The sequence below is a fragment of the Harpia harpyja genome, chromosome 12 (assembly GCF_026419915.1).
Source record: "Harpia harpyja isolate bHarHar1 chromosome 12, bHarHar1 primary haplotype, whole genome shotgun sequence".
Lineage (NCBI taxonomy): Eukaryota > Metazoa > Chordata > Aves > Accipitriformes > Accipitridae > Harpia > Harpia harpyja.
This window is the reverse complement of record NC_068951.1, coordinates 27,514,828-27,528,264: the sequence shown is the minus strand read 5'-3', so window position 1 is coordinate 27,528,264 and position 13,437 is coordinate 27,514,828. Positions and strand designations below refer to the sequence as shown.

The following is a 13,437-nucleotide window of genomic DNA, read 5'->3' as shown; positions in this document are numbered from 1 at the left end:
TAAAGGCTGGCAATCCAAAGCCAAAATGTATTTGCTGTGCAAGTAACAATAGCAATAAAATTCAAAGTCTGCAACTTTTGGCATGTTGAGGGTATGGGGTGAAGCAAGAACTGTGCTTCCAGTGCAAGGAAGTGATCTATTTCAGAGTAACCTATGCATGTTTCAGATTTAGCACTAATTGGGATAGAATGTGACATTTACTACTCGCTCCTGATGTCTTCCAGTACTTAGTTCTTTGAAACAGCTGAAATGCTCTGTCAGTCATTGAAACTTAAGTCAGCAGGGTAAATGGAAAGCAGTGTAAGCTGCTTTCTTTTTTAATTCCTTTTTTTTTTTTTTGTTAGTGATTAGGTCTTATTGAAACAATAGTTCTTAAGTGCTTTTTTTATCCCTTTAGCTTCTAGTATATCCATTCTCTTGTTCTTCTACTTAAGCTTCATTGATGGCCATTTTCCTCTGTGTATTTTTAGATTTTTTTTCCCTGTGAGCCATTCATAGTTCTGTCATTTTTAGTCCACATCATAATTCCTTAAGAGACATCCAGGGGATGATGGACATTATCTCGTATATACACATTGCACATCTCCAAATGTAGATATTACTGAGGATGGTTTAAAAGCATGGGCAAATAATGAAACATTAACAGAATAAGTACACGTTTTCATTTCATGTGCTTTGGTAGATAAATTCTGGGCTTAAAACTTGATTGTCCTAAAGTCCACCTCATTCTCTGTTGAAGGTTACTTCTGTCACAGAGCTGGCAGAAAGGAAGGACTGTTTGTGCCTCAGGCACAATGCAAAACCTCATGTATGTGGACACAGTTCGCACAGTGTGCGATTCTCTAGTGAAAATGCTGGCTTAACCAGTCTCTTATTACTTGTTCCCACTGGGTTGTGCCAAACTGTTTGTATCACTACGTTATGAACCATATCAAGGAATTAATCTGATTGAAACTCTTTCCCCCATGTTATTTTTCAGCCTGATAGTTCACCGTGGAGCCACAAGAACAGCTGTGTTGGTACAACAGTTCGCAGTGTGAGGGCAGGATGATTTAGCAAGAGTGGAACTGCTTAAGAAACATCCCATCGCTGCCTAAAACTAAAATCACCCACGAAGCTAACATGCTAGATTAACTGCTGTCATTGTATGTGGTTCTGTCTGTTGGACTTCAAGGAGAGTGGTAAATTCTGGCAGGAAGAACTGCTGAGAATGATCATATGGTAAATTATTGCAGCAAAATTTGCCAAAAGGTCATCACTTTCATTTTGGGCTGTCTGTTCAGGCACGGCTTAATGAATGATATATGTGGGCTGCACCAACCAATGGAGCAACAGAAATTAGTGGGCTCTGTCTTACTTAGAATGGTAGAGCTAAGGAAGTGGGTAAAATGTTAAATAAGAGTTTGATGAGGCAGTAGAAGGGTAGATGCATCTTGACAAAATACAGCTAAGGAAGGGAAGTTAAACAAAAAAGCAGGGATTACAAGTTTTGGGTCTTGCTCTCCTAGATTCCAGTAGCTGGAATCCTGTTGGCATTGCCAGTGGCAAGTTAGATTAATTCTGGAAGCCTGGGGTGAGTGAAGAGGCTCCTTATGTGTATCAGTTGCACAACAGAAATGCACCTGAGAATACCTTTATTTAAAAGAAAAAATAAGTCACCTGTTCCAAATACAGTTTAATTAATAATTTGGAAATTTTAATTAATAATCTGGTCCTAGAAAATGTCAAGATCACGTTTTCTTTCTAGTAATTAGGTCTGCTGGATCTGTAGCGCTCCCGTCTCTCAAGGCCTATTTTAACCTGGGTAACGGGGGCAAAGCCCTCTTGCTTGGCATCCTCTGAAGTGTACTTGTTGCTGACTGAAAGATGCTGAGCATGATGATGTTGCTTACAAATATGCTATGTAAATTATTCATGGTGGGGGTTTTGCCATCGCTGCCAGCGATGGAAGATCTTCTTGTCCCTGATGTTCTGCTGTTTGGTTGGTTTTACTTAATAACTCTTCCCTTTGCTACAGCATTGGACAGGTCCCTGTAGTGTCTCCACTCCTTCATTTGGTTTGATATTCCAGTAAAAGAAAAGACCAGTCACGCTTTCCAGAGACCAAAGAAACTGACGATTTCAGCAGAGGAGATGCAGAAGTACATAGCTGCTGCGGGAATTGGTATGTGACCCCAGGTGTATGAATTCTCCATCTTCTGAACAGTGGAAATGGCACCTGCATGCTCTCAGACAGGAAGACTGGGGTGGTGGTAGAGGTTACGCAGGCTTGTTATCAGCGTTGCAGCGCAGTATGAAAGGAGGGTGTCTGTACATCTTCATTTCAAATTGGATGTTTCTTGTCTGTGCTAACATGAACTTGGGGCTTTTACCCATGTTGGCAATAAGATTTTTCTCTGAGGGTGACAGAAGGTTTGGATAGACAAAGAGTGCCTGTGTGGGAATTATATTATTTATGACAAAATAACATAAGCTAATGCCAGATAAGTCCTGTATGGACAAGCTATGCGTGTCTGAAAACCTGTTGCCTCCTTTATTGCATTGTTTTTAATCACATCACAAACAGAACAATAATATAAAATTTGTATTTTGTAAGCGTCTCATAAATTGAGCAATTCTAACACATGCTGTATAACTGAGTGTGGTGGGTTAACCCTTGCTGGAGGCCAGGTGCCCACCAAAGCTGCTCTATCACTCCCCTCCTCAGCTAGACAGGGGAGGGAAAATATAACAAAAGGCTCGTGGGTCAAGATAAGGACAGGGACAGATCACTCAACCAATTTCTGTCACAGGCAAAACAGATTCAACTTAGGGAAAATTAACTTAATTTATTGCCAATCAAACCAGAGTAGCGTAATGAGAAATAAAACCAAATCTTAAAACACTTTCCCCCCATGCCTCCATTCTTCCTGGGCACAGCTTCACTCCCAAATTCTCTACCTACTCCCAGCAGCGGCGCAGGGGGACGGGGAATGAGGGTTGGGGTCAGTTCATCACATGTTGTCTCTGCCGCTTCATCCTTTTCAGGGGCAGGACTCATCACACTCTTCCCCTGCTCCACTGTGGGGTCCCTCCCATGGGAGAGAGTCCTTCATGAACTTCTCCAACGTGGGTCCTTCCCATGGGCTGCAGTCTTCCATGAACTGCTCCAGCATGGGTCCCTTCCACAGGCTGCAGTCCTTCAGGCACAGACTGCTCCGGCGTGGGTCCCCCGCGGGGTCACAAGTCCTGCCAGAAAACCTGCTCCGTGGGCTCCTCTCTCCACGGGGCTGCAGGTGCTGCCAGGAGCCTGCTCCAGCGCGGGCTTCCCAGGGGGTCACAGCCTCCTTTGGGCATCCCCCTGCTCCGGCGTGGGGTCCTCCCCGGGCTGCAGGTGGATATCTGCTCCACCGTGGACCTCCCTGGGCTGCAGGGGGACAGCCTGCCTCACCATGGTCTTCCCCACGGGCTGCAGGGGAATCTCTGCTCTGGTGCCTGGAGCATCTCCTCCCCCTCCTTCTTCACTGACCTGGGGGTCTGCAGGGTTTTTTGTCTTACATGTTCTCACTCCTCTCTCCACCTGCAGTTTCTGTGCCTGCTGCAACTTTTTTTTCCCTTCTTAAATCTGTTATCCCAGAGGCGTGCGCTACCACCATCGCTGAGGGGCTCGGCCTTGGCCAGTGGCGGGTCTGTTTTGGAGCCGGCTGGCATCGGCTCTGTCGGACATAGGGGAAGCTTCCAGCAGCTTCTGACAGAAGCCACCCCTGTAAGCCCCCTGCTACCGAAACCTTGCCACGCAAACCCAATACACTGAGATTACATATGGACTGCAACTATCCAAGTTGGTTCATGTTATCTTTCCAACATACATATGGTGTTAATTTTCAAGATGCATTTAAGTTCTTATTAACATGTTAAACAGAGTTTAAGTTTTGCATGAAGAAATCTGCTTATGGTCACTTCCATGCAATACAGTGAATCAGAGGGGTATGTTTTTGTTACATTAAGAGCTTGTAAAACAAAAAAGTAACCTGTACCTCCATTTTCTTTTTGAAGTTTTGCTTTATCTTGCAGTGAGATGGGCCCCACTCGTGTTGATGCTGTGAAAATATGAAAGATGTCTAGATGCATTTTCCCAGTTTTACCTAAGGCGTCTTAGTTTTTGAATGTTTGGAGAAGTTTTAGCCTTTTATACCAGTTACACATGTTGAATCTTATTGAGGGAGCTTTCTTCAGGAGTTCTAAGTAACTATTATTTACAGAAACTAACAGAATAATTAAATTAGTTTGAAGAAAAATAATCGGATATGAAGTACTTGATACCTTTCTCTGACATACATGTATTAGCTGTATGTCAAGAGATTATAACTTGTCAAGTTATAGTCAAAGAGAATATAAAAGTCAAAGAGAATATAAAAGTCAAAGAGATGATGACTTTTCAATGAGTCGTTCCTTAGGGAGGAGAGGTAAAGCAGCCATTCCTTTGCTTTCTCTTTCATGTGCCTTCAGCTCCCTGTGAGCCAAACCTTTGTCCCAGTGACCTCTGCGACTGCCCGGGTGAGGCAGGGAGCCCCTCCTTACGTGGCTTTCACAGTCATTAGTATTCCTGCTTTAAAGATCCAGTAACATCAGACTGTTATCCCACATAATAACCTTTTGTTGTTCATAGTGCAACTTTTTGTAAGAGGGGCCAAACAGAGGTGCAAGGGGAAAATATGTTCTATATATTTTTTGCTTTTCGTTTTAAACAAGGAGTTGAAACTCATTGACTAAATCTTCCAATTAAATTGGGGTTAAAACTAAATTCTACTGATTCTAGTTCAGGGTTGAGCATCCTGTATTTTATTGCTTAACTGAGACTTTTTCTGATGTTTTCTGTTAAAAAACAAACCCCCAGCCTATCTAAGGGCAATATGGGAACACTTCTGTCACTAACTCTGTTCCAGCAGCAATTTTAGACGTGGTTCCCTCTGTGAAGGAAAGTGATAGCACAAGAGAATTGCTGCAGATGCAAGAACTTGTGTAATTACATAGAATTTGTTCACTGATGCTCGCTACCTTCAGTGACAAATCCCAGGAGCGACCCTACCTCTTTGTTTAGCAAACACCTGCTCCTAGCTGCCATTTTTCCGTCTGCTCGAGCTGTGAGGAGAATTGGGTTTAAGCAATATGTTCACTTAGTTACTATTAGCACCCTGAGGAGATATTCCAGTGGCACAGGCCGAGTTCTGTCTTTTAGAAACCCTTCAACGGTTGGTGTTTCAGTAAAAGCCTTTTACGTGCGTTTGGTAAATTTGTACAGAAACTGCACGGACTAACTGTGCGGTTTTGTTTTGGTGGTGTTGCTGTGTCCGTGGGACCCCGCTGCCGAGGGCCTGGCCGCGCGGAGAAGGCGCCGTCGCTGCCAATGAAGTCCTGCCCCCTTCCCGCCCTCCCCGTGAGGGGCGAGCGGCCGCGCGGGTGCCGCCGTCCCCGCCGGCAGGGAGCTGCGCCGGCGCCAGGGAGCCTCGGCCGGCCGGCCGCCCTCCCTCCCCGCGGCGGCCCACCGCTGCTCTCTGCGCCGGGGCCTGCGGAGGCCGTCCCGAGGCCCGCCCCCGGCGGCGGGCGTCACCTGTCAGCCCGCCGAGCACCGCCGCTCCCGGCGCCCATAGGCCGGCCGGGCGCCCGCCCCCGCGGCGGGGCGGCGGTTTTCTGGCGGGCGGCGGCCTCCCGGCCCGCACTCGGCGATCCCTGCGCGCCGGGACCCGCGGCTGGCGATGCCGTGCGGACGGCAGGAGAGCGGCGCAGCCACCCCCGCGCGGTACGTGGTGGGGGTGGACGTGGGCAGCACGGAGGTGAAGTGCCACGTCTATGACCGGGCGGCCGCGGTCAGAGGTTCCGGCTGGAGGAAGGTGAATCCGCGGCGGGGGAGGGGGCGGCGGGCGCGCGGCGGGGCGGCGCCCTCGCCGCGCCGCCGGGCCGAGCAGCGCGGGCCGCCCTTCCCCGGGCGAGAGCGGCGGGACTCGGCGGGCGAGGGGGCAGCCTGAGGCGGCGTTTGCCTCAAGAGCCGTCGCCGGAGGCGGGCGCGTGCGGGCGGGGCCGAACGCGCCCGCTCTCCGCCGGGCGGTTTTGACTGCGGGTCTCCGGCTCTCTCAGCCCTGCGGCGGGGTCCCGGGAGGCGGCGGGTTGTCCGGGCGGGGCGCAGTTCGGGGCTCGGCACGGGGAGCGTTCGCAGGCGCGCACCCAGCTTGGCCTTTCCCGGTGCGCGGGCATCCCCTGAGCCGTGTCGGAGCGGGACGGCTTCTCGAGGGCCCTCGGACCAGCCTGGGTGAAAGGAAACCCCCAGCCCGGTTGGGAGCCCCAAGGGGATAGGCCAGCGTTGCGCTCGCCCCCTTACCCCCCAGCGCTTCCTCCCGCCCACCTTTCCCTGCTGCCTTCGCTTTAGTCGGTAATTGACTAATCCCTCTCCAGACAAAACGCCTTTTCTTAGAAGCGTGTAGCCGAGACTTGCTTAGGGCTTGCATTTGCACACGTAAACCATTTATCTAACAGCGCTGCGTAGAAAAGTGTGAACTTTGGAACATGAATTTCAGGCTGCTTTTGGTTTGCGTGGCTCGTGATTTTGGGATCAAGACGATCTCCAGAATTAACTTATTTATTGTTAGCTATTGCATTGAAAAGGTTGCAGCGAGGAGAAGCGTAAGAAATCCGAGGGATTCTCAGAAATGGAGGGGGATATTCTCAGTGGAGCTGACCCTCTCACTGGAAGCCCATCTGGTGGGTGATCCCTGGCCCGCTGTGCTGCGCTGCTAGTGAACTGCTCAGAGGCATCCACGTCGGAGTTCATTAGCGGAGCCAAAAGGCTGTCTGAGAAACCCAGTTTCCAGTTTGGAGCCCTGAAAGGGGTTTACAGGCTCCCCAGTTCCTGGGGGCTTGGGCTTCTTTATTCCCTCTGAACAGAGGAGGTCTTCTAGAGATCACATACCCACTTTCAACCATGTTTTAAAGTGACAAACACCGTTTTTTCTCCTCTTGCAGTAGATTCAGAAAACTAAGAACAAAAAAAAGCAAACCCAAATGTATTTGTACAAACTTTCGTAAGAATACTGGTTTCTGTGAACTAGGGATCCTAACAGTGCTGCATGTCTTTTGTGAACAGGTAGAATCACTTTATCCTCATCCTGGCTGGGTTGAATTAGATCCTGAAGTGCTGTGGAGTCAGTTTGTTGGTGTAATAAAAGAGGCTGTACAAGGTAACAGCTTATAAAGTTTGAAAAGTTAATGAATTATTCATCAAAATTAGTAAAGTTAGTTAATTAGATAATAAGATTACTTATTTTTGAAAAGGTACTGAAAAGTCATCACTGAGTACAGGTCTACAACATGCTTGAAGGCCTGTTCAATCATTATGTAAAATAGAACACTTCAGTTGCTTTTTCCCTTTCAGTGGGGCCAGATTAGGATTGAAGTAGAACCAGAAGCAGTGTGCATGCTTGATTTACATCAGTGACAGTACCCTGTTCCTCCAGCTTTTTGTATATGTATCCTTCCCCAGCGTCTGTGTTCCTTCTTCCGGATGTCTCTGTGTACAAACAGAGTAGGCTTGTTTACCCTTCTGATTGCCCATTATTCTACTGCCGCTTTGTGTGTATCAACGTCAGTGTATGAGAGAACGAAAGCAGGATGCTGCATAGTTGCGCTTGCTCGATTACAACCTGATATTCCTGCTTTTCCCTTTCAAACTACAAACAGTTCTTACCATCCGATTTCTGTATTATTGTTCTTTTCTATTTGTACTTGCCTAAAATTTCCTAGTACTTCACCCACTAAACACACACAACTCCCTTTTCTGCCAGACTTCTGATGTTGGTTTCTCCTCCTACCTCCAGCCTTTTCTGGATGCTACTCTAACCGTGCACTTGCTCTCTACAACTCCCACAGCTTTCCCATTATACCAGCTCCAGCATTCTGTGATCCAGCATGGATCACCTTCTGTGCCATGCTGATGCTGTGGACCTGTCAAGTGCACCCCCGCTTGCTTTCTCACAGTGGCCCAGCCTCCTTGTCATATGTATGTGCATCATACTCTTTCATTCAGTGCCTGAAGCTTGTCTGATTCAGCCCTCGTTGCAGTTTGGTCTCCAAGTGTTGCTCTGCCTCCAAGCCTGGCTCAAGGAAAAACTGCTCTTGTGCCTTCCTTTGGAAGGCAGCCTAGGGGACAGGGAAAGTAACTTTTAGCAGGTACAAGCTGCAGCTGATTATTTTGGGCTCTTGGTCTGTTTTCTCAGCAGCCACAACTGTTCTGTCACAAGAACAGCAGTGCCACCTCAACCCCTAAAGACCTTACTAGCTTCCTCCTCTCGCATTCTGTGGGGCAAATCAGGAAGCAGGATTTTTCAGCTAGTTTTAAAAAGGGAAGCTTTTCTTCTGGCCAGGCTGTGTGCACTGTTGGCAAGTCACTTTTAAATGGTTGTGTAACATAAGCGAGCATAAGCCCACGCTACTGTCAAAAGAAGCAGTCCCACCCTCCTTTTTACAGGGTTGTATCAAGTCCAGAGGAGTTTCCTGAATCAAATCACTGTGTGGTTGTTTATGCCAGCAGAGCTTCACCAATGTTTGTGCCAGCACAAGAGAGGGTGTGGTAGCAGGGGCAGGAATGACTGTCTGGAAGCAGGAAGAAGGCATAGGAGCACTTCAATTTACAGGACTAGTGGAGCTGAAACATGTGATTCCATGCGCAGGTGAATGAGCTGATGTAGTTCAGTACTACCTAAAGGTGGAAACTGCATCTGGCTGCATGGTCCCACCCCTCTCTCTTGCTCTGGTACTGGTTCAACCCTTCCAGGAGGCAGCTTAGCTGAAAAAAAACTGTGTTTGTCTTCTGGTTTTTGTTTCTCTTTAATGGAAATTAGCTCTGTTCACGTAGGGGTCTAGAGGGCATGAGGAGTTGACACGGGGAAAGTGGTGGGAGCATGCAGGTTGTAGAGATGGGGAGGAGTAACACATGCCACTAATCCATAGTGAGCTGTGGTAGTACTGGTATGGCTTTGTCTTCAGTTTAGACTCAACTGCTACTGAAAAAGAAATACTGCTGTTCTCAAGCCACCCACTCCCAGGTCCTCCTCTTGTACGCTCCTGCTGCCAGCACCACTTGTGCGGGCAGTTGGAGCAGGTAGCCTTGTGAAAGCACTGATTTAATTTTCATCTGATTGAGGGCCTTGATACCACTGCCTGCATGAATGCAAGGACCAGTATAAGGGGCAGAAGCACATGTAGAGGTTGGCAGAGCAAGACATGCCCTTTCCCTATGAAACTCCTTCTGTAATTGTCACTCAGAGGCTGTCGGTTGTAGAGTCTGCAGTATATACTTATCCAAATGAGTAATTTTGCGCATGAAAGTTAACATCAGAATATGTATGAGCAGGACATACTTAACCTGTGATTTGTTAAAGTAGTGGGATTGAGAGCCCTTCAGAGTAACAGTACTTTGGACAAAATAGGTAGTTTGTCATTGAAGTGGAATTTCTTAGTGTATATTTTTTTCATATAATTTGGCTTCTGGAGTTATGCATGGAGGTACTTGGGAAGCTGACCAGAGCTGCTTTAAAAATAGCTGTGGACATATTTAATGATTTATGGTTATATATATTAGAAAAAATGTTCTGTAACAGTTATTTGAAGGTAAGGTTTAACAGCAAAATTGGTATATACCCAAATGTGCATTTTTTTTATACTTCTGAATTTGAATTGTACTTCGCATTCAGTTATATGTGGTTTAAGCAAATTTGTTCTTACAAATTTTGAAAGATTGCTTAATGAATATTTAAGCCAAAACATGTCATTATCAAAGTGATGTAAAAATCATGGCATATTGGTATTAATCTCTTTACTGCCTACAGAATCAATCTAGTTTTGTTTCTTTATGGAATTTCTTTCCATAAGTTTGTAAAGGCACTTCTTCTGTTTGTGCTTTCATTCACATTTATCCATGTGAAATGCACATTTTAGTTGATTATGTAGGCATATGTAATCTGCCTGCCTGTCTTCACGATTGTTCAAGTAAAGTGTCAACAGGCTTTTCAGAAGGTGGAAAGGGTCAGTGTGCCACAACTGCTTTTGTAAAATACGTAGGTTTATTTATGCGCTTTGGAATCAGTTGTCTGACTCGGAGTTCTCTAATATTTCACTGTTCTGGCCACTTAGTTGGGCAGTCTGTAGAGATTTATATTCTCTTAAATTGTTAATTTCCTAAGTATTCCATAGGTTTTATAGTTATATTGGAAAAGTTGTATTTTTGTTTGTTTCTTGAAAGAAATGCTTTTTTGTACATGGTTTGTTTTTTGGTTTTTAGCTGCAGGAGTTCACATGAGGCAAATAGCTGGTCTTGGCATCTCAACACAGAGAGCAACTTTCATTACGTGGCACAAGTATGTATATTGTGTGTTTTTTAAAATGAACTTGTATTCATTTGTGTTCATAGACTGGATGGAAGCAGACTGTAGAAATGTTGAACTCAGTCAAATCACAACCTGAAAGCAACAAATGACGGTCACTCATGTTCTCTTGTGTTTGCACAGCCACACCTTACAGCAGTTCGGAACAGTTTATAAGCGTATGTCCTTTTTGTTTTGTTCTTAGTACTTTGGAAGAGATGAATACCTACATATTTTTTAATTCTGGTGAGAAGTCTCACACTCAAAATGTCCCTGTGCCTATTACTAATTCCTCAAATCCACCAGGAGGATATGCACTTACTTTAGGAATTGACCTAGTGTTAAGTGTCCTGATTGGAAATGGTGAATGATGTTGAATTTTTGGGGCAGTGTATGTTCTGTAGTTTTAAACGGGAATGTTCAAATGCTGTTTTTCAGGAGGACAGGGAAACCTTTTCATAATTTCATAAGTTGGCAAGACTTAAGAAGTGCTGAACTTGTGAATTCCTGGAATAAGTCCCTTCTGCTGAAGGTAAAACTGTGCTAAGCTAGATACTGCTTGGACATATTAGAACTGTTTCATTTTTATGAAGAATAAGGGCAATATATGAAATACTGAAAGTGTCCTGTTAACATGTTAATATGGCATGCTGCGGCCTAAAAACATTTAACTGAGCAAGATTAGCATGGAAGATGGTACCAATCAAAAATGCAGTACTGATAGCCTGAAGGTAATTAATTATGGGAAAAGATAATCTGTAGGTCTATCTTGCATTGTCTTACTTTTTAGTCTCTGTTGTATTAAAATGTTGCATGTTAACACTTACTACAGCATAATTTTTGGATGTAGGTAGTTCTTGGTTGGCAGTGGTTTGGGTTTTTTGTTTGGTTTTGGTTAGTTGGTTTTTTTACGTACTCTTTGCTCAGATTATGTATAGATGGTACATTTTATGCTGCTCATGGCTTGTGCTTCATACCTTTAGAAGAGAAAGATTTGCTCTAAGTGGAAAAACTGAAGTTACTTTTCCTGTAAGTGGAAACTAACTGGCACACTCACAATAAGTTAAATTCTTGGTTTTGCCACTAATTTCTTTTGTGAATGAAAACTTAATTAATGATTAAATTTGGTTCAGCTAGTAAAACATGATTGAGCCTGTGTACTGTAGGACAACTTTCACTGGAATAACAGTATGTAATGCTGTCAACCGCATCATGCATTGTGCTCATACAGGTGACCTCTCTTCGTAATGCAGAGCAGTCTCTATCAGTGTCCCAGCAGAAGTCAGTAAAACAGACTCGCTTAGTGCAGCTGCTCTTTACTGTGCTATTTGTTGTGGGATGGCTATCTGTTGAAATCCTATGTAAGGATTCTCTAACAGAATTTTAGCTTTCTGAATCTAATCTCATGTCAGCAGCTTTCATCTGTGTTGTCATCCTTTAAAGGTAATTGATCAGAAACCTTTAAAGGGAGATTAAAAATTAAGTAACTGTTTTCTTTTGGAACAGGTAGTCCATGTTATTTTTACAGTGCTTCATTTCTTGACTGGGAATGATCGATACTTGGCACCAAGTTTTCTTACTTTTTCAACACAACAAACTTCTATGAAGTTGTCATGGGTTTTTAAAAACATACATGAGGTAAGCTGGAAAGGGAAAAATAAGAGCTGTCTTAAGTCATAATAATAGCTAGTGACTTCAGTTGGTTATAACCTCTTCAGTTTCGTCTTGCTTGTTGTTCTTCTCAGAAGAACCAGAATGAAAGACTTTTATCTGTGTTAATGTTCAAAGCCTGTCTACCTAATTATCTATGCATGTTTATACAACTTTTTCCTCTGGTTCTGGAAATGTGTAGTAGTAAAAAGTTGTCCATGCATAAGAAACATAATCAAATCATCTTATTTCACTTGATATAATTACACAATTAGTAATTGTACTTTGTTTTAAAGTTGTTCGCACTCTAGTTTTGCATGACAATTGTATTTATTTTCAGCTGGCACTCTTTATCTTTCCACTCTGCATTATTCCAGTGTTTACAGTTTCACAAATAATATCATACTGGACAATAAAACACTGCAAATTATTTTGCATTTTGTTGTAGCGTAAATTGGAAAATACACATAAAATAAGTTGTGCTGGAATAATCTAATGGACTACTGAGCACTGAGCTATTTGGTGCCGTATTCTTTGCTCTAATCCTTACCATTTTTCTTCTTTCTTCCTATTGTATTTATAACTTTAGTAATCTTATTTTCTATGTTAATTTTCAAGTTATTTTTGAAGAAAATGGTTATCATTGATTTTCTACCCTGTGTAAAGAAACCCCAAAATCTTTTGAGTTTTGTCTGGTATTTTCTGTCACAAAATGAACTATTGAGAAGGTCAAGTATAATTTTTTACTGGCATGTTTCGGTTGGACCTGTTGAAATTGTGAGGTGTGAATTTGGAGGATTATGGAATTGAAGGTTATGCAGCTGCTGAGTTTTCAGTGAGAGATGAACGTTCTCTCACGATTTGTCAGGCACTGATACTTAAAATATGTGGCTATCAAATCAAGAAGCTCAAAAATTCATGGTTCTTAATTACAGAGGGTAACGTATTCAGTCATGTTTTGAGTGAATTAGTTTGTATGTTCTTTTTATGAATTCTGTAGTTGTACACATCAGTTAGAAATTAGATAAAACCTGAATTTGAACTCTTAACAGACATCATAAACCAGAAAACAATGGCTCTGTCCTTATTGTTGTCAAGCACATACTGTAAAATACACTTATTTATTCTATTTCTGTTCATTTTTTATTTAAGTGCTGTGTGCAGGACCTTGTTTTCTTTATTCACCACTCCTTCACCACTGTTATAATTGTGATTATAAAGTTTCCCCCCTTAACGTTCTGATGCCACTACAGTATAAGATTAATTGCTTTTCTTTCCTTAGCAGCAACTGTAAGAAACTGTGCTTATTCTCTGTTAGGAGCATGAACTCTAGCATAATATTACTTATATAGCCAGCTCACCCTTTTTAGAAGAAAAATTGGCAATCAGAGACTTA

The 13,437-nt window shown here is 43.9% G+C and overlaps 2 protein-coding genes across 9 annotated transcripts in view; both read left to right on the top strand.

Moving 5' to 3' along the window:
• Nucleotides 1–7,211, top strand: part of XRN1 (5'-3' exoribonuclease 1) — a 46,912-nt gene extending 39,701 nt beyond the window's left edge. For 2 of the 4 annotated variants that reach the window (XR_008237705.1, XR_008237707.1), the window contains exons 44-45: nt 980–1,221; nt 1,509–2,884. The gene's annotated coding sequence lies outside the window, so the exon portion shown is untranslated. Of the gene's footprint in view, nt 1–979; nt 1,222–1,508; nt 2,885–7,117 lie in introns of those variants that run through there. The other 2 variants (XR_008237704.1, XR_008237703.1) reach the window with 2 other exon arrangements.
• Nucleotides 5,666–13,437, top strand: part of GK5 (glycerol kinase 5) — a 28,792-nt gene continuing 21,020 nt past the window's right edge. For 3 of the 5 annotated variants that reach the window (XM_052805035.1, XM_052805037.1, XM_052805036.1), the window contains exons 1-5: nt 5,666–5,870; nt 7,118–7,211; nt 10,310–10,385; nt 10,830–10,923; nt 11,898–12,029. In XM_052805035.1, coding sequence (XP_052660995.1) covers nt 5,736–5,870; nt 7,118–7,211; nt 10,310–10,385; nt 10,830–10,923; nt 11,898–12,029 — 531 coding nt within the window. In that variant the 5' untranslated portion in view covers nt 5,666–5,735. Of the gene's footprint in view, nt 5,871–7,117; nt 7,212–8,589; nt 8,700–10,309; nt 10,386–10,829; nt 10,924–11,897; nt 12,030–13,437 lie in introns of those variants that run through there. The other 2 variants (XM_052805033.1, XM_052805034.1) reach the window with 2 other exon arrangements.